The sequence below is a fragment of the Anolis carolinensis genome, unplaced genomic scaffold (assembly GCF_035594765.1).
Source record: "Anolis carolinensis isolate JA03-04 unplaced genomic scaffold, rAnoCar3.1.pri scaffold_9, whole genome shotgun sequence".
NCBI lineage: Eukaryota > Metazoa > Chordata > Lepidosauria > Squamata > Dactyloidae > Anolis > Anolis carolinensis.
In genome coordinates this window covers 18,301,345-18,329,337 of record NW_026943820.1, presented here as the reverse complement: position 1 = coordinate 18,329,337, position 27,993 = coordinate 18,301,345, and the positions used below count along the sequence as shown (strand labels likewise).

Here is a 27,993-nt window from a genome sequence, read left to right as displayed (position 1 = left end):
AGGAACACCAGTTAACGTTAAGTTGTATTTCGTTCCCAGTATTGTGGGTTAAACATGAGATATAAATTAATACGTTCTTATTCCTGCAGACACTAGCAGCAAATATCTGTGTGGAAATACTGGGTTGTACTGTTTTTTGTGATTTGCGTTGTAGTGTATATTGTATATTATTATTTACTGTATCGTTTATTGCTCTATATTATGTTGTATTCATACTTGTTATATTGTTTTGCTCTGGGCATGGCCCCATGTAAGCCGCCCCGAGTCCCCGCCGGGGAGATGGTGGCGGGGTATAAATAAAGTTTTATTATTATTATTATTATTATTATTATTATTATTATTATTATTATTATTATTATTGTACCGTATCCATGTATAGAGTACATACAGAATGACTTGTCCTATTATTATTATAATTATTATTATTATTATTTACAGTATTTATATTCCGCCCTTCTCACCCCGAAGGGGACTCAGGGCGGATCACATTATATATATATATGGCAAACATTCAATGCCAACAGACAAACAACATATATAGACAGACACAGAGGCATTTAACATTTTTTTTCCAGCTTCACGATTCCAGCCACAGGGGGAGCTGTTGCTTCACTGTCCACTGGTGGCTGTACTTCCTCATTCCTTTCCTTGTGTTTTGCTGGCAGTTTTTATGATGTTGTAAATTAGTTAAATTAGCCTCCCGCATAAAGCGTACCTAAATTTCCCTACTTGACAGATGCAACTGTCTTTCGGGGCTGCATAGGTCAACAGCAAGCCGGGCTATTTAATGGTCGGGGGCTTAACCCGACCCGGGCTTCGAACTCATGACCTCTTGGTCAGTAGTGATTTATTGCAGCTGGTTACTAGCCAGCTGCGCCACAGCCTGGCCCTGGGCTGGCACTGTTTGTTTTGGGGTGTTAGGTAATAGTAATAATATTACTATTATTATTATTATTATTATTATTATTATTATTAATTTCTTACCCGCCTCTTCTTGTGGCTCAAGGCAGGGCCCAACACAGCTAGAAATACATAATCATAAAACATTATATACAAAGCACATATTAAAATGTATTTCTATGAAATACATATATTAAAACACACAGAACAATTTTAGTTGTCACCTATCCTTCCTCATTAAGAAGATAGAAATGCTATTGTGTGCTTGTTACTTTAACAGAGACAGGAAGGGCACAAGGTTCCTGTGCCTTTAAAATGAGAGTAATGTCAACAGGTGCATTTCAACTGGTCAGCCAACTGCACTTGCTTGTTCCAATATTTTTCTAATGCTCCCTTTTTTGCATAAGGACTTAACCTATTTACTTTTTGTGCTAGGCAGTTTATAGCAGAAAACAAGAAATGTCTTGAACTACCACTACCATTGTATGCAAGAATATGGGATTTACAGTAGTTCTTTCTCAGAAAACTGAACAATAAAGCATCAAGGAATTGAATGAAGACATGAGCTGGATCTGCACTGCTATACAATCCAGTTTCTGAATCCAGATTATCTGCTTTGTACTGGATTATATACACTGCCATATAATCCAGCTCAAAGATAATCTGGATTCAGAAACTGGATTATGTGGCAATGTCAATGGGGCCATGGACAAAATTAACTTTACAGAAACGTGGTTCACTTATATTTCCTTGAGTCAACAGACCCAAGAAGACAACAGACCCTGATCACTTATGTGTATATGTGGAATTGGGCACTTAATTAATTTTTTTAATTAATTGGATATTAACTCTTGGTAACTATAGTCTTCATTCTATCCACTAATCTTCTATCCTATTGGCATTATTTAATAAAGAGACTGGTGAGTTAGAGGAAGAATTGATGAAACCAACAATGAATTCAGTTTTGCTAAAAGCAATAAAAACTTTACATAGAATTTTTTTTTTTCGTGTCAGGAGCAACTTGAGTCGCTTCTGGAGTGAGAGAATTTGCCGTCTGCAAGGACGTTGCCCAGGGGACGCCCGGATGTTTTCATGTTTTTACCATCCTTGTGGGAGGCTTCTCTCGTGTCCCCGCATGGAGCTGGAGCTGATAGAGGGAGCTCATCCGCACTCTCCCCGGGTGGGATTCGAACCTGGCAGCTTTCAGGTCAGCAACCCAACCTTCAAGTCACAAGGCTTTAACCCACTACACCACTGGGGGCTCCATACTATGATACTATACCAGTGATGGTATAGTATTTTATGCTCATAGTGTCAGGATGTGAAAGCCCAGCACTCATAACAGCTGAACTCTCCACATCCCGTCAGAGCAATGGGGGATGGGAGATAATTTAAATGATAAGGGCTATATGGCTAGGAGGATGGGTTTTATGGCCTGCTCTGGTTTTTCAAGCCTGGGAAAGGACTACATAACAGATACATGTGAATATGGAAAGGGTGGGAGGTAGGAGGTGGATATACTCAGGGTTTGGCGGGAATACATTAGTTCTAGCTTTGATTTCGACTTGTAAAGAAGGTCTTCAATAAAGCGTTTCCACAGAACTGTCTGAGTGAGCCTGCATTGAGTCCTATAGCTTTCAAGAGCTGACATGTAGGCCCACAAATTAAGAAAAGACGGACACAATAAATATATTTTGAAGACCGGAGTAGGAGAAATCTTAGGTGCGCCTGGTGTCAGGAAGTCCGGGAAACATCATGGAGAAGGAATGGGCCATGAATACATACCAAGACAACGTCTTCCACTTTGGATCTGATGTGGAGCTGAGCATCCATCAAAACGTATTCTCGTGTCCCTAGGAAATCGGTGATGGTTTCTGAAAAAGTGGCAGCACAGAATAAATGAATCAATTGTTTGGGTATTAACTGGCAGAAGATATTGTTAATGTGGGATTTGTGTATTGGTAGTGTTTAAATGAAATTTGTGTCTTGCCTGTATTGCATACTGATTGCATCATGCAGAGTGTAACATAGTCTGGAAAGAGTTAATTACTAAGCAGCTGTGATGTCCTTGAGGTGTGGCTGGAACCAGGGAGTGTCCAGACACAAGTGTGTGTGCACTGCTGATTGCATCAGATCTGTTCTGTTCTGTGTTGAGTTGAGTGCTGTCTGCTGAGAGTCAAGTCCTGTGTCCATTGTCTACAAGCTCGTTTGTCTTGATTATTACTGTTTTCAGTAAAACTTTGTATATAGTTTTACCATCGTCTCTGATGTCTCTTCGTTCAGCGTTCCACTGATTCTATCCAACTGCTGCTGCGCTGCAAAATTACCCTTTGCAGAGGATAATGTATTTGCAGCCATCTCTAGGGCCATGATGAGAAGACAGGAAAGCTTGGAGAAAATACTGATGCTGGGGAAAATGAAAGGAAAAGGGAAGAGGGGCCGAACAAGGACAAGATGGATGGATGATATCCTTGAAGTGACCAGCTTGACCTTGAAGGAGCTGGGGGTGGCCACGGCCGACAGGGAGCTCTGGCGTGGGCTGGTCCATGAGGTCACAAAGAGTCGGAAGCGACTGAACAAATAAACAACAACAACATAGGGCCATGATAAGCAAAATGACAGTGTCTCTGCTTTACCAAAACTTGTCCATTCCCTAAAGTGTAGGAAACTCACAAATAATGGACTAGCATAGCATCCATACAAGCAGGCAAAGATGCAGACATGTATATAGATTAATATTAGTCTGCTCAACTGTGCGTTTTAGAGCCATTAATTGACAGAGACGTGAGAAAGGAATCCATCAGATGTCAAACAGGGATAGAGGCAACTTCCTGAAACTGCTGAAAAGAGGTAACTTTCTAGCAAAGAATGCACCATTCACAAATCAAAATAATATTATGTTAAATGCATCTTTGTGTAATGTAAACATTTTAGGAAATGCATACAATATTCTCTTGCGGGGATGCACATTGAAGTGGGTGATGATAATAGAATCAAGCCTATTCCCTCTTCCTCATGACATCCTTTCAGATATTTAAACATGGCGATCATGTCTCAAATATAGGATATGCTGAAACTTTATAATGTAAAGGGGATGATAACCATTGCCAGTCAAAGGAAACTCCAGGGCCCTTCTTTCCAACTAAACCTCCATGTCACATTAACTTTTCTCAACTGATGGTTATTACGCTGTCATACTGCATTTTCTGTCCAAATATGTTTGCTCTTGTGATCAAAGTAGCTCTTGCCTGTCTTGGGTTTTTGTACTTTGAATCTATGGGAGCTGCTACAAAGAGGTGGAAAGATTTCTGCCTACAACTTCCCTAGGATTTAGATTTCTGACTAAAAAGAAAGTCCCATTCATCTCACCGGGTCTATTCCTGGTGTGGCTAATGCTGAATCGAACCCATTCCCTCCTTCCCATGGAGTGCTAGCTTTCATGATCCTAACAAAAGTATTTTAGCTATTGTTTGAGGCTTGTCTTCTTTGTCTCCCCTTAGGTAAAGGTAAAGATTTCCCCCTGATGTTAAGTCCAGTCGTGACCAACTCTGTGGTTGGTGCTCATCTCCATTTCTAAGCCGAAGAGCCGGCGTTGTCCGTAAACACCTCCAAGGTCATGTGGCCAGCTTGACTGCATGGAGCACTGTTACCTTCCTGCCGGAGCGGTACCTATTGATCTACTCACATTGGCATGTTCTCGAACTGCTAGGTTGGCAGTTCATAATTCATATTCATAATTTCTTAAATCAGTTAGAATCATAGAATAATAGTTGGAAGAGACCCCCAAGGGCCATCTAGTCCAACCCCCTTCTGCACAATCAATGCCCCCCCCCCGACAGATGACCCTCCAGCCTTCAAGGAAGGTAGAGGGAGATGTGGTAATTTAGAGACACAGCCAAGATTCTATATCTTCAAAATGCAGAGGTATTTAAGAATCTGGGATAAGTTTTCTACAGGAACTCCTATCAAAACTGCTACCAGAAGCAAGGGTTTATTTGTGGAGTCCTGCCAGCACCACGCGGTGTGAATGCCTTTGCTTACCATGCAGTGCTGCTGGACCCTCTTTGAAGGTGGAGGCCATCTTCTGAATCTTGTTGAGGCAGAAGCCCAGGGCTGTTTGCAAACCCTGCTAGAACGAAGCCATGCTTCCTTCCGTCGGATTTGAGCACCAACAGAGATGGCGGTTGCTTGTGTTTCCTATCTCTTCATCTCAAGGTGCCTCTTCCTGTCTCCCACCCACCTAAAAGAAACATACTGAGCAAGCAAGACGCGGGAAACAGCAAGGCAAATTACTTGCCCACGTAGCCAAGTATTGTTCAGTACTTGCTTATTCTTCTTGTATATATAGAACGTCAGAAGGAAGAGGGAGGCGGTTGTTTTCTGCTGCCCTGGAAACTAGGACTCAATGGAGCCATGGGTTCAAATGGTAGGAAAGGAGATTCCACCTGAACATGAGGAAGAATCTAAGAGCTGTTCACAGTGCAAATAAACAGTGCATACACACACATTCACTAAGTTGTGCTTTGACATCTAGCATACTGCCAATAAATAACTGCTTGGAAGCATCCTACGTCTTTCCCTTTGTGTCCCGCTTATGATTCTAAACCAGGCATGGGCAAACTTTGGTCTTCCTACTCATCGTCTAAATTGGTACAACCCAGAAAGTTGTTTTTCAAGAGCCCAGCTCTATCTCTATCAGCTGTCCTCGTTTCCACACCCAAAGCCCTGTTTTCATCTCTCCAGTTCCTCCATCTCCTGTCAAGACTTAGGTTTCCTAAAAGGACAATGGGTTCCCCTAAACTATGAAGACCAAAATCCACTGCTAGTGGTGATATGAAAATAATCAAACAAACTTAATGTATATCCAAAAAACAGGACTGTCCCAATCATATATATAAGTAGAAATCAGCGGTTCTTCTCTTGAAGTATAAGGACAAGTTTTTCATGTGAGTAAATGTCCTGTTCTTTATTATATGACTCCAGTTTCCATATAACTTGACTCAAACCTGCAACCGGTTTCGACTCACAGGAGTCTCCGTCAGGCGGCTGGGTCTACAAATAATACACATCATAAATGTATATTTACAAACCAGCAATTTGTAAAGACAGTTTACAAAAAAGATTACAACAAAGTATATTCAGGCACTCTACTTACTTAAATAAACAGAAAAGGTTCAACTTTTAAGGTGAGAAATTCACTATCAGTTTTCTGGGTAGGTGGATCCTAAGGGGACATATAGTGGCTAAAGGTAGTATTACATTATGACATGAATAATAGAACATATATAGAATACAAATTCTGTGAACCCAAAAACGACTATGATACAGTTTGTCTTTATTACACCATGTACTCTGCAAAGAGTTTTATTCTGTGGCGAGTATAGGGTAGAAATGGCTCATACCATTACTTATACAATTAATCCATTGATCAGGTGATGATATCCTTATTGGTTCAAAATACATGGAGGTAAAACCTACACTTACAAAAAACATTCATATGAATTGAAATTGTTTAACCCTTTTGGATGTTCTGCTTGCAGGGTAAAGATCCAGAAGGATTCCCGTTGTAACAGTTTAGTTTGGAAATCCATGTCCCTGGGTGGAGTAACCACCTCTAAAATCTGCACTTGAAAAGATTCAGGGCTATGGTTCAGATCCACAAAATGCTTATATAGTATAGAATCCATGGAATGTTTCCTGATCTTACTCTTGTGTTCAATGATCCTGAGCTTGATCTCTCTGCTTGTTTGGCCAATATAACTGAGCAAGCAAGGACAGGTGATGGCATATATTACACCTTTAGTGGAGTAGGTAGCAAAATGGTTGATTTTATACTGAGTTTTTGTATGCTCATTCTGAAAGAACTTAGTTTGTACAAACTGTGAACATATTGAACAGCTATGACAAGCATAGTTGCCTATTAAAATAGGTTTAGAGATCACCGGCTTGGGGTCCATATCTGAATGAATCAAAATATCCCTGATGTGAGGATTGGCAAACCACCAGTTTGCCAATCCTCACATCCTGCAGACCCCACACATGTGCTGCCAGCAGTTGGTTCTGCACATATGTTCCCAATCTCTTGTACCCTAGTCCAATCCACTGCATTCTCCCCATCCTCATCACTCCCAGACCCATCCCCAGAGAAACCCATAAATGATTCATCATCTGTGGGAGCGGTAAATATATCCAGGAGCTTCTTCCTCTCCTGTTCATCTGATTCCTGCTCCCGAGTAACACTCTTTGTGCCTCTATTCCCATCCCCCACATTTCCTTCCACGTCCATTAACTTCCTGCCACTTGAAAACCCTTCAAATGTATCCTCATCCGTAGGCGCCATAAGTATATCCCAAATCCGTTCCCTTTGCTGTTCTTCATCTGACTCAACTACAACATTGGACATCTAAAGGACACCTTCAGGAGAGCCGTGCTATTTTCCTGCGTGGCATGACCCACCTCCAGGTTAGTAACTTGCTAGTCATCCATATCAGCGCATTTCAGACAACACGTAGAAGTATAGCTTGCTTACCTGTAACCGTATTTTTTCGTGTTAATTTGTGAAATTCACACAGCCCCCCCCTCCTCCCCGCTGTGTCATGCCTTGTTTTCAGCTGCAATCTTGGTGGCTGCGAACTGAGGCGTGGCCCTGCCCACGGGCTTATATTGTGTATAGGGAGAATGGACGGGGCTTCCGCCAAAATGTTGCATTTGAAGTTCTAGAATGTTCTGAAGGTTTGTGCAGGTGCAAGAGAAACCCAGATCAACACTTGAAGAAATACGGTTACAGGTAAGCAACCTATACTTTCATATAGGTAGAGTATCCCTTATCTGAAATACTTAGAACCAGAAATACCTGTAATTGCATGGTTATACATATCTTATACATATCTTGGACCCACATCTAGACATTGAATTCATTGATGTTTCGTATACACCTCATACGCATAACCTGAAGGTCATTTTATATATATATATATATATATATATATATATATATATATATATATATATATATATTAATAATCTATGCATGAAACAAGTTTGTGTACACTGAACTATCAGAAAGCAAAGATGTCACTGTCTCAGCCACCCAGGTGGACCATTCTGGATACCACGACAAGGGAACTTATGCTGCATTGCTTGTCTTCTGGTGGAGCTCTGCCTTGGCCTCCCATGAGCAACACATGGCCAAGTTCTGCCTAATGATGCAATTAATGGGGGACAGGGCCTGAAGATGGATGAATCTATTCTGCACTGATTTTGACACAAGTTATATGAGATTTCGAGGAGGCAAAAGCACACACATAAAATAATCATTATTATTTATTAGCTGTACAGCAGTATATTCTCCTTCCCAGAATCCAAACCCCATTATGTATTTTATAACATTTTATTTCATGTTCGTTTCCTAAAATAATGAAAAATATCACACAGTACTGCTAAGTACAAAAATGCATCAACCTAGAATTGGATAGCTAACCTGATATTTCTCTTAAAAGCGATACATAGAAGAAAGTTCTTTTGAAATCAGCAAGACTGAGGCCCTATAAAAAGCTTACGCAGTTTTAACATTTGATGGTTCATATACAGGCATCATTTTTGTATTTCACATTATTTTTTTCTTTTTAATTAAAGAACCCAAATCTTGTAATTACTGACCTATTAAAAATTCCTGCCCTAGGTTTCCAGGGCCGGGAAGCCCTATTAAAAATTAACATCTCGGCTTTCAACACAGAATTAATAAACACAAAAAAATGACAGCAAAGAAAATCAGAATTGTGAAAAGGTGAAATTCAAGAAGGGAGCTGAAGTGAGACATCTTAAGACTGTGTCCATGTACTTAGCTGGGATGCAGATTTTCTGACACTTAGGTGGCATTCCTCTACCAACTTGATAAGTTTCAAATGTTTCACAAAGACCAATTCCTGCATAATTCCTTTTTTGCAATAATTTAAAACATGGTTCTTTTTTTTAAACTGCATTTCCACCCACCCTTCAAACTGCTTAATCAAATGGAAAAAATCAAAAGATTAAAAAAAAAGTTATTTACAAGCTTGATCATTACAGAGATGCCCTGCAGAAAGCAAAGCACCTGGGAGGAAAAATACCAGCATGCTGAACCTACAGTGCTGACAGCGGAGCCAGTCATTAGAGGATGAAGAGGGAAAAAAGAGCAAAAGCAAAATGCAATAAAACTTTTACAACTCTCCCGAGTCTGCATTTACAATTTAAAATCTCTGTAATGAGAAAAAAGGCCAGAGGACTTCATGGAACGTGCAAGCTGATCCAGAGGGGTGGCCAGAGACGTGAATCTGGGCTCCTGCTTTCCCCTGACATTCTGTGTGTGAAAGCTGTCCATGGCCTGCAACAACGCCGTTTAGGGATCAACTGACTTGCAGGCAATTCCAGGGGATTTACAAATTGCTCCATGTTGCATGATCTGGTTAGGCTAACACTGAACAGAGAGAGAGTTCTAGACAAATCACTTTCTAAACATCATTTGAAGTTTTGCTTCCTGGGTTGTTTTGTAAAATGGTGTAAAAAATGATGTATTTCCCAAAGCCAAAAATAAGGTCAAAAGAATAACAAACAAACAAAAAGGGGGGAGGGGGACTGAGCCACTTCCAAAGAGCCCAGGTCAGTTCAGTCACAGCACCACTGTTTCTCCATCACCGGTCCATCATGCTCAGGATCATCTCCGGAGTGAGGTCTCCGTTAGGTGCTTCCACCGCCTCTGGTTGAGCTCCTGCCGCAACTCCTACAGTCTCTGCTTCAGGCTCCTTCTTGACTTCCACTATAATGTTTTCAATTGTACCCGTGCTCTCGTCTTCTACCTGAATGATTGCTGTGGCTAGGGAACAGGAAAGGGGAAAAGTCAACACTTTCTGGACATAACATTTTCACATAACTTAACCGTTTCCAAAAAACTACAGGTAAAACTGCATAAAGGTTTCTTAGGACTATTGAAAGAGGAACTGTGGTAATTGATAACTGTCCATTAATATCTAGCAAATATATATTTACATTTTAACAGTATCCTAGCAAGCAGGCTCAACCTACCTTTGGTCCACTACATTCGGGGAAGCTAGGGAATTGAGGACCTTTGCGAAAGGTGGAATACTGTGAATACAGTGGGTGTAAGGCTCCAGGGTCCTTAGGCTTGTCAAAGGGGTGACCAAGGGGCTCCTTGGATGGCGGCATGCACAGGGAATGCATGCCTGCTAGCCAGGCCCTGCAGCTGCTGCCTCCCTCCTGAAGCATGGCCCACATGCACATGCACACAAAGACTGAGCCAAGGATCGGCACTGCCAACCATTTCTGGATCACTGTGTGCACAACTGACATAGCAGCCCTGGCTTCAAGATGGGGGCCTAAGTGATTACTACTGCCATGAACCCTCTCCTGAAGCTGGAGTTGCACGTGCACATTCACACAACACCCCCAGCTTCGGGAATGGGGTCGCAGTGGTGATCACTCAACCCACTCCTTTTTCAGCTTCTTTAGGCATGGGACAAGCTCCTAGAACTGAGAGAAGCAAAAGGGTTTCTGTTAGGGGTTCCCCAGCACAGCAGAGAGCAGAGGAGGTGTTGCTTCTTTCAAGCTCTCAGCACCCCCTGACCTAAAGCTTAGCTCATTCTTGCAGAGTCCACTCTAATCTCTCTCCAGTGACTTTTTTGGGCATCTTTGCCACAGATGAGAAAACCAAGGGGACAAAACTTCCTTCTGGCTCCTTCAGCACAGTGTAAGTTCTCAAACTCCAACAGGAGCTAAGTCCATGCTGAGAGAATCTGAAAGCAATGATTATTCTTTGCATGGAGGGTCTGAAAGAAGCAGCCAAAGATAGGACTACTATGTGAATGTGCACACAGTAAACATGGCTTTAGGTTGCTGTGGTGATTACTTTGCCCCACCTGATGATGCAGCTGCTGTGCGAATGCCCCCATGGCAGCTCCAGCTTCAGGAGGCAGTGACTGCTTCTGAATCTCAAGGCTGCAATGTGAACATTCACACAAAGGCCTCAAGCCCCAGAAGAGGGGCCTGGCCACCAGGTTCACACTCTTCCTGCCCCTTGGCCCAGAGATAGAAAACAGGCTGAGGTAAAGTTTTGAGGGCCTGGACTCAGTCTAAGATTTCGGTATGTAAGAACCCAAGCCAAGCATCACCTCCATCCTGGAAAGTAGGAAAGCAATCAGATGGGGCAATGACAAACACACGAATCATCACATTATGAATGTTAAAATAATGAATCTGGAGGGTTAACTATGTCTTTTGATTACAGAAAAGAGAAAAATGGCTGTCAGATTGGCATGCAGATAGAATTGTACTCACAAAATGGCATCAAAGAAAACGTACCGGTGTGTATTAGTCATACTTCTTTAAGTTGCATTGGGGATAGATATTGTTTTAAAGACTGCCTGCCTCAGGTAAATTCAAACTGCCACACGAAGCTGTATCATCTTGAGTCACGGCATTGAGTCATCCAACTCTAGCCCCATTTACATCTAGTGGTAATTTATGTGATATCTAAGACCTGTATTATGTTTCAATTTGAACCCTCAGTTTTATTTATTCATATTGTGAAAGGAATACGTAGTAAATTATGTTTCAAAGTTGATTTGTTTCATTAATCATAGTTAAAACTAATGAGAATTGCTTAAATTTGGATGCTGATAAACCAGTTTAAAACTGCAAAGAAAACTTTTAAGGTATCACTTGGTAGTTGCTCTAGATAAGCAGGCCGGAATATATGAGCTGAAGCCTCACTGCAGCTTGCAATTCGGCCTCATACAAATACAGGTAGAACATCTTCTGAACAAATCTTGCCAAGAAAACCCTGTGACAGGTTCACCTTTGGTCGGAAACAACAATACAGTGTTCCCTCACTACTTTGCGGTTCACTTTTTGCGGATTCGGTATTTCGCGGTTTTTCAATAAACTCTAAAAGAATATTATAAATCAATTACAATTTACAGCCTAAGGAAGGGAGGAAGGAGAAGCCAAAGAGAGAGAAAAGGGGCCCAACCAGCAACAGGAGGAGGAGTCAATTTATCAACACACGATCGGTTGATAAAGACTTAAAATAGTGTATAACTACTAAAATAATGTATAAATATTAAAATATAGTGTCCCTACTTCGTAGATTTTCACCTATTGAGGGTGGTCCTGGAACCTAACCCCAGCGATAAGTGAGGGAACACTGTAATTGTCTACATTGTCTGCTAGTGGTTCTCCTGGATCTCAGGCTGAGACCTTTCCCCAGCCCTCTACCCTGGAGATGCCAGAATTCCAAACTGGAACTCTTTTATACAAAGAGCTTCATCCCTTCCCTACAATTTGATCAGTTCTGTCTACAGTGAGAAAAGTCCTTTACTGCTTCCTAGAGTAGGTTCCACTGCACCTTTGCCTTAACATTCTAAAGAAAACATAATTGTTTACCTTTCCCAGATTAAGAATATGAACAGCAGAATCATTTGTAAGATAAAGATGCTCACATATATCTGCCTTGGGACCACTTAATGAATTACACAAAATCAGCTTTGGATGAAAACCAAGCAAGAACTCTCCTGACTGTATGTGTGCAAGGTTTCAACTTCAATTTATTATCTGGTGCAAATTCCCAATAGGTTTAGTATAGCTTGTCCCACCAAGTTTCTAGACTTATATTGAAATTCGTGTATTCTGAAAATATGTTGCAAACGATGCTAAAGATCCTGCCATGTCCTAATGGGCTGTTTCCCGTCCTTTGTGACTGTCAGTCAGACAGATCTGGTTCCATATCTCATTTTTGGCCCTCACCTCTTCATCCCTCCCGCATACACCATGCAAAAACCTAGCCCCTGAATCAGGAATGCAGTGCCTTCCACTTACGCTGGGGCTGTTTTGGTTGATTGGCCTTGCCTGGTGGCCTCCCTCTCCGCTTCTTAGCTGGTGGAGGTGGAGGAGCTACAGGTTCAGCTTCTATTTCAGGTTCAGCTTCGATTTCAACTGCTGTCTCTTCCTCGTCCTCCTCTTCAATATCATACAACTCTGGCTCTGCATTTTCCTCTGCAATGTTGAAATAAGTAAGTAAGTAAGTAAGCAAGTAAATTCAGGACAATTATCACTGAAGGCAAGAATCTTGTAACAGATTGAATATGTTCATCTTAGAGATGGGTTATTTCACGTTTTATTCAGAAATAAAACCCGAAAATTTGCAAATGGCTATGGAACTCGGAATATTACTGCTAGGAAGCTCACTACCATGCCTAGAATGCCTTCCATATTTTCAGTACGCTATTCCAATTTAGAGTAGGAGATGGCACTTATGTATGTATGCAAACATATACAGAGTGAAGTTAGCAGAATGAAATGTTGGAGAGTTTTAATTATTAGTCTTATTTTGTGCCTGCTTTCTGCTGAATGGCATTCATTGCCTTGAGTGTTCCACAAGGGAGTGAAAATGCAAGATTTTAAAAATATATACAAAATACATTAGTAGCTTCATAAAGAACGTCTTCATCCAAGTCCTGTGTTGGATACTGAGCTTTAAACAACGCAAACTATTAACTTCCCTATGAACTTCACCCCCCTAATACCTTTCAAATTTGAAGAATGTATGCTGGCACCAGCAGATGTATGCTGTTTTCCATCCATAACTGTTGACACTCCAGCTCACTGGACACAGTGCAATGTCTACAATGAGCAAGTTCACAGGTATGGATGAAATGGTCCCTGGGTAAGTGACTCCAACTATGTTTTATGACTGTCTTTTATGACTGACCCTTCCCACCATCAATCTCACATATAATCATCTACAAGTGAAACAGGTCAAGAACCCAAATGAGAATAGCTCAATCATCCCTCCAGCTGTAAAATGGTAATCTTAAAATGATTACATTTCACTGAGCCCAGTTGCAAAGTGCCCAAATTTTGGTCAATTGGGAACCGACTACATATTGTAGAATACAAAAAGGGACCAGACAAGGTTGTCGCCCTTTCCCATTATTGGTTTTGTCGATAATAGAGGTTTTGAACAACACCATAAGAAAGTCAGAAGACATCAATGAAGCCTGGGTCTATGGAAAAATGTTAAGAAGCTGGCAACAGAGCTGCAGTGGCCACCAGCAAGTTATTTCTTCTGAATCAAGTGCAAGGCTGGGGAAAGAAACAATGTGATAGGTAACAGTGCATCTGTGATGATGATTTGCAGGTTGACATCCAAGGCTAGAATGTCACATTTGGAAACAGTGCACAGTTCTTACCGCTGTCAGAGGAGTTCTCCTTCTTTGAGCGCATCTTTCTCTTTCGACCACGTTTCCCCTTCTTGGGCTCTCCTCCATTCTCTCCTTCAACACCGTCGGGGCCTGTGCAGTTATCTGCATGTCTGGCCATAGTATTCTAATCAGGGAAAGGGAAGAAAATAATAGAAATTGGCACTATCTGATAGATACCCAGTGCGGTGTACTGGTATATTCACCGTACATCGGAAAGATCTGGAAGACACACAAGAGCTATCTGATGAGACATGACTGAATCTATCTTTTTGAATCAAAATGTACAGATTTGATCCTCTAAACCAGTGCTTCTCAACCTGTGGGTCCCCAGACATTTTGGCCTTCAACTCCCAGAAATCCCAACAGTTGGTAAACTGGCATTATTTAGCATATTAGAGCCAAAGCCAAATATGAATTTAGTTACCAGTGGTGATAAGCAAAGTGTACTAAGAGAAGACTACTGAACGGTCTGCCCAAAGGTGAAGAAAATATACACCCGACATCTAATACAGCCAAATTTTCCTTCCTGGCTTCTACAACACTCTCCATGGACTGACAGGGCACAATGCATCCACTAGATTTTAACTGTATTTTAACTTTATATCCATACACTGATATTTGATTTTTAAATTTTTGTTGTATTTCTTTTACTTTAACATTTTAGTCGGTTGTGTGGTTGTTAGCAGCCTTGAGTCCCTATGAGGAGAAAGGCAGGACAGAAATTACGTTAATACTACTACTAATAATAATGATGCATTTTTTTAGCTTTTGCAATCAATTACACTAGGGATGGGCAGAAGACAGATCAGCATTTACTGATAGAACATTGGGCAATTAGCAGAATATCAATCTATTTTTTTTGTCCCCCTCCCCAATAGTAGAATGGTGAAAAGGACACCACCAAACTTGTGACCTTGGATGTTGGTAGTGATAACACATTCTAAATCCGAGGCATCCTCTTCCTTGTTAATATCTATTTTTCATCTCACAAAGTTTACAGACTTCAGGGTTTCACTGAAACAAAGTTCATCTCATAAGTTTAAAATGCAACTTACACGCCGTGTAAATGTTTTGCCACATTTGGAGCACACAAAGGCAGCTGGGACAAAGTTTGGGTCATGGTAGCGCTTGAAGTGCATGTCGAGCAGCTGCTTCTGACGGAAGGTTTTGTCACAATGGCTACAGGCGTAAGGCTTTTCTCCAGTGTGGGTTCGCTTGTGCATGATCATGTGCCTCTCCTAGAAAAGGCCAAAGAACAAGTAATCACTGTAAAAAGAAGGAAAGGTCTTGGCAATTTTCTAGAGCAGGGTTTCTTAATTTTTTTTTTTCCATTTGCGATACCTTTTGGACTCATATTTTTTATGTGACCCAGGTAGGTATATAAGAGGTAAAAAAAACAAAAATTTACTAATAAAAAAACAGCATTTGCAAGCCTTGCTTAACAGGCTGATTTTCTTCTTTACTCTAGCCCCATATACACATAGTGGTGATTTATGTGATACCCAAGACCTGTATTGTTTCAATTTGAACCCTGTTTTGTTTAGCTGAAGCATTTTCTGCTAAACTCATTGCAAACACTGTACAACAGATTTGTGTAAATATCTAAAAAAGTCACTAGATGGACAAATTATTTAGGATCCCAACATTGAGATAAGGGTACCCCATTTGGGATGAGGACCCACAGTTTAAGGAGCAGTCATCTAATGGTTTTCTGTAACCAACATTTTCCACTCCATTTGCTCACCTGTCGACATGCATAGTCACACTGGTCGCACTTAAAGCGCTTCTCATTCTTGTGAGATTTCTGATGCTGGATGAGTGCATATCGTTCATGGAATACAGCATCACAGTAACGGCACTTCTTGCCCTGCTCAATATAGGAATGCTGCTTCCTCAAATGGACACCTGGTAACAGAAACAAAGAATGATTTTGTCACACAACACTCAAGCTTATTTCTTGAAGGCTATTTTAGCATGTCAATAAACTGCTAAATTCTAGCTCTAGAAGAACAAACATCTTCTGCATTTGTTTTTATTTATCATTGCTGTTTTTTTCTGACTCTTCTGGATATGCTGAAACAGAGGAGCTAAAAGTCACTATGTAGATGGATTTGTAACTAATATGACACTTGAGACACAGTAAGACAACCTTCACTTTAACCAAGAACATCAATAACTAAAATTCTATCTGTCTTAATTCATGCAATATCCAGGTTGTTTGTCACAACTGTCAGTGATGACCTCCCCAACTTTGTTCTATTTTATCACTTACTTTTGCCTCCTACTTTTTTCCTACAATGCACTCACCTAAGTCACTTTTCCGTGCAATAACAGTGTCACAGTGAGGACAGTGAAACTTGGCCACATTCTCTGTGTGCTTTTGCAAGATGTGCATCTTCATAGTCCCACTCTGGGTGAAGCGAGCGTGACAAATATAACACTCATAAGGCTTCTCACCTTTCAGAAGAAAAGAAAGACATAGCTGAGCACAAAAGTTTAAGTTTCTGCAAGCCACAGGAGTCAGAAATGGAGGAGGAGACTTGGGAAAGACTATTCTTCATCAGAGCCAAGAGACAGGATAAAGAAAAATTAGGAAAATTCCTCAACTGCTGTGAAGTAGATACAATAACTAGGGTTGTTTGGTTGAGCGTCAATGTATCTCCCTGTATCTCCCCTTCTTTCTCCTAAACAAAACTCTCGCCTTTACTCACACAGCTGTTGTCAGGAAACATTAAATGTTGGTGTTCAGCTACAAGACACTATATACCCCACAATATCCCACTTCTTGTCGCCCTGATCAGAGAAGCAACTCTTGTCCTGGCAGGCTTTAACCAAAATCACTTAAAAGAATAACATGGAAGCCATTCCTGCCCCTTTCCCATGACAATCCAGAAACTGCAGGATTTTTTCAGATCAAAGAAGCAACACAAAAAGAATGACCAGTACAAAAGGCCACTTTGCCCATAGCATAATCCATACCAGAATGAGTCCTCATGTGCCTCTTCAGCTTGTAAGTGTCTCTGCTGGCATAGCTACACAAGCTGCACTGGAATGGACGCTCTCCAGTGTGAGAGCGAATGTGGCGTTTCAACTTGCTGACCTGAAACCCAGGAATTACCAAAATGGGATTAGCAACATGAAGACCATTCTGTAGTGAATTTCTAGTCACAATCATCCCACACAAGTACCCATGTTATCATTCTGATACGTGCTTTTCTCGAATTACATGTTGAGAAGAAAAAGATCTGCAATACCTATTGGAATGCAAAAAACTCACACATATGCACAATATTACTTCTCACAATATTATTTTTCTCCTGTGTTAACCCCTTGCATTGCTTTTGCAAATTCAGAGTAGTTTTTTTTAATCTATTAAAAATACAAGGGTTTATTTTCAGAAGAGACAGATTTTAGAATATGAGGTGTCATGAAGGAATGGGGTATAGGAGCATGACAGGTGAACAAAAAAAGAGAACATGGGGTGAGGTGGGGGGATTTGGAATATTCTGTGCCCAAATTTGTTAATATCATGTGCTGTAATTGCTGGAAAACATCTTTTCTGAATTAAGAATTCTGCTTTTTAACTCCCCACGCAGATACAATTTACTTTGTCTTATTAAACTGGACAAGTAGGGGATTAATTGATTAAATGAAGTCACAAGTTCTCCTGTACATCTAAAACTAGTGGTGACTTCTCTGGACAATGGCCACAATCACAATTTCCAAGAACCATTGATCCCTTCCTTGCTTTTGACAGCTGGTGCACTCAGTGACAGACCTCAGGAATTTGACTCAGAAGCAGACAGGCTCTGGTAACCCACCAAGAATCAACAGTTGCATCAAAATGTGTTAAATACACCTTGAAAAGTTCCTCTGCCCCTCCCCCATTCATTTATTATTATTATGTTTATTTATATCCTGCTTTTTCTCTCCATACAAAGCAGTTTTATCTCTGCTTTGTGCAAGCCCACCTGCACTACAAAAAACAAAAAACGATCTTTGTAAAATGTTTTGGATGGCCAACTTAACAGATGTAAGTGAATGGAAGGCAAAGAGAACTCATGAAGAGAGGTTACGGAAAGACAAACTTCATTTTGCCAGGGCAGATGGGCATTTTAACACTGTGATCAATTCCTACTATATATCATAAAAATAATCATCTTTCGGACACAAGGCACCACAGCCTAAACAAAAAAGCAGATTTTTTTTAAAAAAAACAAAAACCAGAAGACCCAATAAATCAGAGGTTAACATGGCTAGGAACAAGAACAGAATCAAAACGTACCTCCACACTGGCATAGTCACACATGGAACACTTGAATGGCTTCTCATGGGTATGTTTATAGCGGCGATGCCGAACTAACTCGCCACTTGTCACAAAGGCCATGTCACAGTCAGGGCACTTGTGAGGACGAGTACCTGAAGAATCCCACCAACAAAGAACATTTAAGATCAATATTAAAGAATGGCAATTCTTTACTATCAACATTAAAGAATGCCAATCTCTAACAAACTTTCTTGTGACAATTTGGATAATAAAACATTCGAAGAATTCTAAACAAAACATTTCAGATCAAAGGGCTCTAGTGCTTGAAATTAAATAGAGTGTATATATACAGTTAAGAGCTAAATTTTCTATTGCTTGCTGACAGTAAAGGAACACTAGTTACTTGGATGTGGGTGGATGTCTATCCCATGCAGAAGAAATAGGAATTTCTGAGGTTTTTTTTAGGTATAGCATTTTTATGAAGCTGCTGCTTCATGAAAAGTTGTATTTTAAATCTCACTGGAGACAAGGTAACTTGTTAGCAACAATGAAAAATGCAGCAATTCTGAATATGCCAACTAACAAGGTTTCTAGTTCCCATGGACAAAAGGTACTTCGCAACATGATGGTTACAAACAATGGTTTGGGGAATCTGCAGAGGTATAAAAAAGATAAGGTCTCTTCCCTTGGAGTTAATTTCTTCCCCATCTTTATTAGTCTCAAATGTCTGCAGCTTTATCAGTAGTGTTTAAGTTAAAGACTGTTCATCCAAAAATAAATCCATTCACTATCTGCACTTACCCAGAGAATCAAACACAAACATTACAAATGAGAGATTCTGGGACTGATTGTACCTGTATGAGTGTTGAGATGGTTTCTCAGCAGTGTGACTGTCCGGAAAGCTCTGCCACAAAGGTGACACTTGTGTGGCCTCTCATCAGTGTGGCTTTTCATATGACGATCCAAGTTTGAACGACGTGGGCAAGTATAACTGCACAGTTCACACTGGAATGTCTTTTTCACGCCTGTCCGAAAAACAAGACCTTTCAGAAATCTAAAAAATGGCAGCTCTTCTATACACATCTCATCAAAGCATATCATACCATAGAAAGTCAGTGAATAGGAATTAAATTATCTGACCCATGTCCAGTTTTTAAAATCAAGTAGCATTGAAGGCAATTCTCCCAGTCTTGATAAGTGAGCCAATCTTACAGCTTCCTGGTTCCAAACTTTACTAGGCAAAACGACATATCACCCCTGTATCTGAATTTTAATGCAAAGCAATCACAGATTCTTCAGGAGTAGGTAGGAAAATGTTTTTGTTAGTGGGCCATTTAAGACACCAGGAAAAATTAAAACACATTTCCAAGCACGTCCATGTTTTAGGCAGTGTTTTGTGCAAGGGATACTGTCAGTCTTCCATATTTGCACAGGACCCTCATCCAAGTGGAAAGAACACCCCTACACTTTTTCAACCTGAACAAACATCTCTAGGAACCCCTAGATCTTCCAACACCACTCTATGGTCAACTTCCTCCTGACCACAGAATTGCAATGGAAAATCTAGCAATTCCTAGAGATGTTTCTTCTTAGAATCTCTAGGGTCCTCCCATGTGGCTTTATGTTCCAGTGGAAGTTGACTACAGAGTCACATTGTAAGTTCTAGAGAGCACATTTTAATCATATCAGTGAAAAAACAAGTCTACAAGAAGTCAAGTGGACTGTATAGCAGTACTTCAGATTGAGCACCGATCGTAAAGATTCCCCAAGTCTCCAAATCTGCAGGCCTAACATACCTTTCTTTTTAATTTTTGTTGGCTTTGGGGGCTTCATGTTGCCCACCACCTTTTCTGCATTGACTTCTGACAGCAAGCCCTCCTGCTGCTCCTCTTCAAAATCATAGACAGACACATCCACATCTTTCCCCTCCTCAGTGTAACGGAGTTTGCTTTTTTTGGTTTTCTTTGTCTTTTTGGCTGGGGGCTGATAGTCTGGGTCCTTCTGCCAACCAGGATCCTCCTGGGGCTGAAGTTCCGCTTGCTCCAGAGTCTCCACCTCACCATTTGCCCCAACTTTTACTACCTGGAAGCCTTCTGGCAAAGGGAGGGTGTGGCAGATCATGGGCTCTCCCTCTTGGAGGCCTCCTTTGGAGACCTCATTTTCATAGGCCCCCTGAAGATCTTCCACTGATGTAGTAGCAACAGGTACAGTGACAGGAACAGGCACCTGGACTAGCTGGAGTTCACCAAGGTTTATAGGCTGCTCTTCCATATTTACAACCTGCAAGGTTATTATCTGTGTGTCATCTACAGTAGCCTCTGCTTCCTGTTGGACGGCACCCTCCATGACCTCTGTCTTCATCTGAAGAAGTGTTGGATCTAATTGCTCCATCATGACCATCTGGACACCAGTATTTACATCTTGTACTACTTCAGTTCCATCTGCTTGGTTGGGTGGCATTGAGCAAACATCCTCTTCTTGCCCACCCTCCCGGCGTCGTTGATAGGTCTTCCTTTCTTTGCCTTTAATGAAAGTTTCAGACTCTTCGCCAATAGCTTCAACTACTTCGCCCTCCATGTCACCGTTCTGCTCAGGAAAAATGAGAGAGAGAAAGCAAGAGAGATTGAGGGACAAAAAGCTCTGTATAGGAAGACATCTTGGCATTTTACATGAACCAGTGATAGCGATTCCCACCAATTTGGTAATTTCATCAGATAAATATGACAGACTGAATTTGCTACAGAATTGCCAAGAATTTCAAAGATGTGAAATGTGTCTGTATATATTTATGGTATGTACACTTCCATGTATACACATAAAACTCAGCCTCTCTGAATCGTCTTTGGGGTGAGATAGAGCGGGACATAATTATCTATATCTATATCTAGCTAGATCAGTACTTATGGTTTCTATATGCATAAAATAAAAAAGTTGTTCTCTAGAAATGTTCTAGATCCTTCAGGATGATATGCTTCTGCCAAATGGTATCACAAAGTTGTGTTGCAAATTCCTAGACAGGATACTTCTTTAGTACAGGCAGTCCCCAAGTTACAAACAAGATAGGTTTTGTAGGTTTGTTCTTAAGTTGAATTTGTATGTTAATTAAAAACAAATACATTTTTAAGTATAACTCCAGCCTATATGTATAGCTGAGGTGTTTGTTTTTCTGTCTGTGCCCCTATTCAGAAGATTTCACCTCATATTTTGTCCCTGTGAAAATTGGATTTTAAAAAATTTGGCTTGTTGTGGAAACAAGGATTGGCGAGAAAGCTTCAGTGGAAACATCTTTTCCCCATGATAACTCTTTCAGGTGTGAATTTCCCTTCTGAGGTGTAGATTTCTCTCACTTCTTGTTGTCTCATCCCCATTCTTAACTATGAGTAATTTGTAAGTTGTATGTTGTAACTCAGAGACTGCCTATAATCTGCAGGAGATTTTTTCTCCCATAAAATACACTTTGGGAGTTTTCACTAATTCAATTCTTTGTTTTCAAAGAAGCAAGATGCACTGGAATGCTCTTAAGGAACAGCTCTTTCAACCTGGCATCCTAATTACCTGAAATTCTAGCTTCCCTACCTTTCAAAACAGTTTTGCAAAAATATCATGCATTAGCAGTTAGCTATGGCCCAAAGCAAATGTGATGCTGTCTCTCATCTCTTACTGCCTGGAGCTGGGTAATACATCAAATAGGAGGAATCCTTCTAATCTGAATATTTCCATGTGTCAGGATGTTCTGCTTAAGACCTGTCACGCTTTCAAACTCATTATGTTTTATGACTATGGTTCTGATATATACTGTATGTTGTGTGCTCCATGCTGGTAATATAATCTTACCTACTGGAGAGTGTTATCTTATTCATAAGCATGTTCAGTTTATTAGTAGTGTTAATGCTGTATTCTATTAACAAATGTATAAGCTGTTAAGAGAAGTCTGAGTGCATTTTGGAAGCTGCTTGCCCCACCAAGACTAGTTCTGTGTAATCTCATTAACTAGGCACTTAGAGATAACATATTAGGTTTGAGCTATGGAGGTGTTCTGAGAAATGCTCAAGGTCTTTCTATTGTGAAAAGAGGAGATGGAGAGCAAGACAATGTTTTAATTTTTTTTTGCAGCCTTTTCTCTGAGAACAATGAGAGAAAAGGCTGCAAAAGGGTAATGGGCAGGGCCTTTCACAAATGAGAAAATAGAGTGTGAGGTATTTCAAATATACAATCTATAAAGGCTATAACATTGCATAAGGCCTCCAGTTTTGACAATGCAAGTGGTGTGTTAACTGTTTTGCTGTTTTTATAAAATAAAGCCTTTTTAACATCTAGTAAGCTTATTTTTTGAGACAGAAGGGGCCAGTATCCAAAACCAAGTGTTCTTGCAAAATCAACAAGGTCACTGGGTCTAATTACCACACAAAAGAACACAACATTTTCAATTTATGGGATATGACTAAATGTTTGCACTATGGATAACAGGGAGAATAAAATCACCCTATTTCAGTACAGTATTTCCAAATTTTGGCTCCTATTATATTGTTAGCAATCTATTTTTCTACACCTACAACAAACAGTGCCTGAATCCAGATGGATGCAACCTGTGAGTTCTTCTACTTACAAAATACCCTCAAATAGAGCTAGGAATTCAGAGTTCATTCTAAGAAACCTGAGACAGTTGGGAGTAGCTATATTGCAAAGAAACATTCTTTGTTATATGCACCAAAGTCTGGGCCTGTAAACATCTTCCTGAAAACTTGTGAAGCCATGCCAGTCAAAGTAAATAACACTTGGCCAGTTGGACCAATGGTCTGAGGCAGCTTTGGAAGTTTATGTGTAAATAACACACCATGTGGCCCATTCAGCAAAAGGATGAGGAAGCTGGCGTAGGTTCTACGTGTACCTTATTCCTAGACAGTTGATTCATAATGCCCATTGCTAAATTTCCCTCATCAACTAGGAGAAAACAAAATCAGCATAAGAACATGAAATGCTGATAAAAAGATCTTCCTGTTTAAGCTACTTGTCAGTAAGTGATTACAGCGTCAAGGCAGATGATAAAATGCAGTTAGTGACAGTTTGAATTCAGAGAGGCACAATTTTGAAGAACAAAGTTATAGGTTAACCTATTGAGAGAAATGTCTTTGCTTGATCAAAAGGCTCCAAAAATATCCCTTTAATTGGGGCCAAATGCCACATAAAGATTCACTGTTGTTTCAGGCATACTTTAAGGCAAGCATCCTCAAACTCCGGCCCTCCAGCTGTTTGGGCCTCCAACTCCCAGAATTCCTGACCACTGAATAAGCTGGCTAAGGCTTCTAGGAACTGGAGGCCCAAACAGCTAGAGGACGGGAGTTTGAGGATGCCTGCTTTGTCTTAGAATGAAGTCCTGCCAGTTAAAGGGATCAGAATTCAAATTATGAGGATACTGGAAAGTTCCTGCCAACTAGACTACAACTATCATGAATGGAAAATAAAGCATCTATTTAGTTCTTCACACAGGTCTATTCAGAAGACAGTTCCACGGAGTCCTCCAATGGCGTGATTGTAAGATCGCATACCAAGTTAAAACAGCTTGGTATGTGATCTTACAATCATGTCATGGGAGGACTCCATGGAACTATCTTCTGTGTGAAGAATTGTGAATAACAAAAAATTACTAATTACAACTGCATTAGGGAAGTAATATGACAATCAGCACAAAGCACACGACTGTCAGAGGTACATACAATCCCCGGCAATAATATGCAATCAATATAATGATAACAGATATACAAACTGATACAAAGTGGAGTCCACAACATGCGAGTGTGGAGAAGAGCAAACCACAGACTACCTATTACAATACAATCTAAGCCCTGCCACATGCACAATGGAGGACCTTCTAATGGCAACACCAGAGGCACTCCAAGTGGCCAGCTTCTGGTCAAAGGACATTTAGTATAATGTCAAGTTTTTAACTTTGTGTTTTTAAATACATTACAACTGTACCCTCGGTTCACTTCTGATACAATAAATAAATAGATACTAGACATGTGTAGTCCTTTTAAGACAGAAGCTGGACACAGCATCTGGTTTACAGATTACACACTCAGAACTAAAAGTTCAAGAACGCTCACAGCTGCAGTTTGTTGACAGTAAAATTCACAATAGAGGCAGACTCCACGTTACGAATTAAGAAGGGTTCTGTAGGTTTGTTCTTAAGTTGAATTTGTTTGTAAGTCAGAACAGGCACATTCTAAGTGTAACCTCAGCCAAGTATGTTTTTTAAGCTGTTGACCGGGGGGGGGGGGGGGGGGAGAGTGTGGGTGGGTAGTCTCATCCTAGTTTTAACATTCATTTTTATTCAGCAAGATAGAAAAAAGTTAGAACTAGATCTAAAACAATCATCCTAACCAATACAAACCAAGCACTATGAAACGTGAACTCTTATCTGCTTGGGATGTTAAATGATCAACTCAAGATAAAATGGAGGTGGTTACTGCTATACATGACAACTGCAGCAAGAATTACCTATGCTTAAAGATGGAAATACTGATGATCCTGTCACAAGATTGGTTTATGGAAATAAGCGAAGTTGCAGAAATGGATAAACTGGAGAAATCTCTAACTCCAGAAATCTCAGGCCAAATCTTCATCATAGGTTTTTTGGACTAGAAGTGTGCTATTATGTGGGGAAAGGCTGTAGCAATTGTTCCCTTTCACTAGATGGGCATAGAAAACTGAGAATATAAGGCAGAAAATGTCAGGAGTTTAGATAAAAGTACAGATCGTTTGTACTTTATGTTGTATTTCTTTTGGCAATTAGGATGTAATAGTATTATTCCAGAAAATATATTTTTAATCTTTTGTTGTTTATGTTTGTATCGATGCACGTTTTGTTTTAATCTATCTAAATAAAATTACAAAAGAATTTCACTCACTGTAATTGTCATCTAGTCCCTCCAAAAGTTTGGGAGAGTTGCATTAGGCCCAATGTATTTTTTAAATCTTTTGTTGTTTATGACTTTTTTTGGGGGGGGGGGGGGGGTTATAGGTTTTGTTTTAATCTGTATAAATAAAAAACATATTACAAAATTTTTTTCACTTACTGTCATCTAGTCCTACCAAAAGTATGGGAGTGTTGCATTAGGTGCAGTGTATTTTTTTAATCTTTTGTTTTTGTTGATGATGTTTTTGTTGGGAGTTATTTATGTTTGTGTGTAGGTTTTTGTTTCAATTTGTAATTGTCATCTAGTCCATTGCATTAGGTTCATTGCATTTTTAATCCACTGTTGTTCAATGTATTGTTGGAGGCTTTCATGGCCAGAATCACTGGGCTGCTGTGAGTTTTCTGGGCTGTATGGCCATGTTCCAGAAGCATTCTCTCCTGACATTTTGCCCATATCTATGGCAGGCATCCTCAGAGGCTGTGAGGTCTGTTGGAAACTAAGCAAGGGAGGCAAGTGTGAATGTTGCAATTAATCACCTTGATTAGCCTTGAATAACCTTGCAGTTTGAAAGCCTGGCTGCTTCTTGCCTGGGGAATCCTTTGTTGGGAGGTGTTTGACCCGATTGTTTCCAGTCTGGAATACCCGTTTTCTGAATGTTGTTCTTTATTTACTGTCCTGATTTTAGATTTTTAAAAATACTGGTGGCCAGATTTTGTTCATTTTCAGCTTCCTCCTGTTTGTTGAAATTATCCACATGCTTGTGGATTTCAGTGGCTTCTCTGTGTAGTCTGACATGAAACAAAACAAGAAACAATCAGGGCCAGCTAATCCTCTTACAATAAAGGATTCACCCAGGCAGGAAGCAGCCAAGCTTTGCAAGGCTATTCAATGCTAACCAAGGTGGTCAACTGCAACATTCACACTTTCCTCAAACAGAAAATAGTTCTTTCTCCCACTTTGGACCTTCCACAGATACATAAACCCCACTTGCCTAGTTTCCAACAGACCTCACAACCTCTGAGGATGCCTGACATAGATGTGGGCGAAACGTCAGGAGAGAAAGCTTCTGGAACATGGCCATACAGCTCGGAAAACTCGGAAAGTGATTATTATTGTTGTGGTGGTGGTGATGACGATTATTAAGGGTGTGCGAGGAGACGGGGATGGATCCCCTCATCCGCTTTGGCGGTGGCGGCGGCGTCCCCTCCTGGCGCCCGGCGGAGGAGCTGCATGGCGCCGCTGCGCGCTTCGAAGGAAGAGGGAGCTCGAGTCCCGCGCGGCCGCCCTGCGCTGTCTCGCTCGCCTCCCTTTGCAGAAGCAGAAGCAGCAGCAGAGGCGCGCAGCACAGCCCGGCGGCGGGCGAAGGGAGCAGGAGAGCCGGGAAGGAAAGACGTAAGGACGGAAGAAAGGAAGGGCTCCCAGGAGGAGGACGCGGAGAGCGCGGTAGGCTGCGCGGGGCGGGGAAGGAAGGAAGGAAGGAAGGAGAGAGAAGCCAAACAAGGGGAAGGCCTAGACATAGACTGCAAGCCTGCCTTCTGACATATAAACAAGGAAGGGCCTAGACATAGAATGCAGCCTGCCTTACAGTAATCCACACTGATAGATTAATAAATAAGGTTTGGAACTGCGGTGTGGATGGGGCCTAGCAGGGCTCGCTCTGAGGGGATTAAGGCAGGCTCTTGGTTGGCTTTCGGTGTCCATAATGGCGGCCGCTGAGGGGGAAAAAGCCTCAGGAGGGAGGGAAGGAGGGCGTCGGCTGAGGCGCGCGGTTGAGGCCTAGCTCCGTTGGAGGCGCTGCTGCTGCTGCTGAGGAGGGGAGGCCGGCATGAGGGCGGTGGGGACGGTAGAGGGAGACAAAGCCCGCTCCCGCCGCCTGCCTGCCTGCCAGCCAGCGTCCTCTCCTCTCTCTCTCCCAGCCCGCGCCCCATCGTGACACCTAGAGGCCGGAGAACGCGACTGCAAACCCCCCGCGCCGCTCACCTGCCGCGGAGGCGCCTCCGGCCGGCCTGCTGCCCCGGGCCCCGCCCCGTCCGGGCCCCGCCGAGGTCCCCTCGCCGCCGGCCTCCCTCGCGCGGCCTCCGCCCGCCAGCGCCCCGCACCAGCTCGCGGTTGAATCGCTCCACAGCCGCCTCGGACACAAAATGGCGGGCGAGGGGACCGGCAGTGCGCCTGCGCGAGCCAGGCGGGGGGGAGGAAAGGGGAGCGGGGAAGCGCCGCGCGGGGCACCATGGGAGGCCCCGCTGGGCGCCAACTTCAAATGGAGCCAGCCGGGCGAGAGAGCGGGAGGGAGGGAGGGCGGGGTCGTGACGTCACGCGCAAGGTGCCGCGGTGGCGCCCCCTTCAGGCCAGAGCCCGGAACGGGAAGCAGCGTCATGAGCCATGGCATTCCCAAAGTTGGGTTTGCAATTGGAGTCAATGGGTTGTGTGAGCGGGAATGGAAACCCAACCCAGGCATGTGCTTTGCAGAACAAAATGAATGAAGTTAAAAACCTGTAAAATCAGAACAGTAAATAAAGAACCAACACTCAGAAAACAAAGGAATTTTAGGCATAAAACAATCAGGGCCAGCAAACACCTCCCAACAAAGGATTTCAGCATAGAATCATAGAGTTGGAAGAGACCTCATGGACCATCCAGTCCAACCACATTCTGCCAA

At 41.6% G+C, this 27,993-nt stretch overlaps 2 protein-coding genes across 2 annotated transcripts in view; both read right to left on the bottom strand.

Annotated features, from left to right (window-relative positions):
• carmil2 (capping protein regulator and myosin 1 linker 2) overlaps positions 1–5,640 on the bottom strand; it is a 109,051-nt gene extending 103,411 nt beyond the window's left edge. The window contains exons 1-2 of the mRNA XM_062961875.1: positions 4,942–5,640; positions 2,686–2,774 (exon numbers count right to left, since the gene is read on the bottom strand). Of these exons, the coding sequence (XP_062817945.1) occupies positions 2,686–2,774; positions 4,942–4,981 (129 nt within the window). The 5' untranslated portion in view covers positions 4,982–5,640. The remainder of the gene's footprint in view (positions 1–2,685; positions 2,775–4,941) is intronic.
• A 2,570-nt stretch (positions 5,641–8,210) lies between these two features.
• Positions 8,211–27,490, bottom strand: ctcf (CCCTC-binding factor). Its single transcript, XM_062962021.1, has 11 exons — positions 27,318–27,490; positions 20,217–21,006; positions 19,275–19,445; positions 18,439–18,572; positions 17,133–17,253; positions 16,461–16,610; positions 15,898–16,058; positions 15,209–15,391; positions 14,142–14,277; positions 12,769–12,945; positions 8,211–9,751 (listed from the first exon to the last, which is right to left on the bottom strand). The coding sequence occupies exons 2-11, from the start codon at positions 20,995–20,997 to the stop codon at positions 9,570–9,572; spliced, it is 2,196 nt and encodes a 731-aa protein (XP_062818091.1). The 5' UTR covers positions 20,998–21,006; positions 27,318–27,490; the 3' UTR covers positions 8,211–9,569.
• Positions 27,491–27,993: the final 503 nt, after the last annotated feature.

What these genes read in the sequence shown, in the direction of transcription:
- ctcf (XM_062962021.1), bottom strand. Translation starts at nt 20,997, where the DNA reads ATGGAGGGCGAAGTAGTTGAAGCTATTGGCGAAGAGTCTGAAACTTTC. An exon ending in GCACATGAGGACTCATTCTG is followed by an intron (nt 16,611 to 17,132) that starts GTATGGATTATG and finishes TTCTTCTGAAAG; the next exon opens with GTGAGAAGCCTTATGAGTGT. An exon ending in GTGACTATGCATGTCGACAG is followed by an intron (nt 15,392 to 15,897) that starts GTGAGCAAATGG and finishes GGCCTTTTCTAG; the next exon opens with GAGAGGCACATGATCATGCA.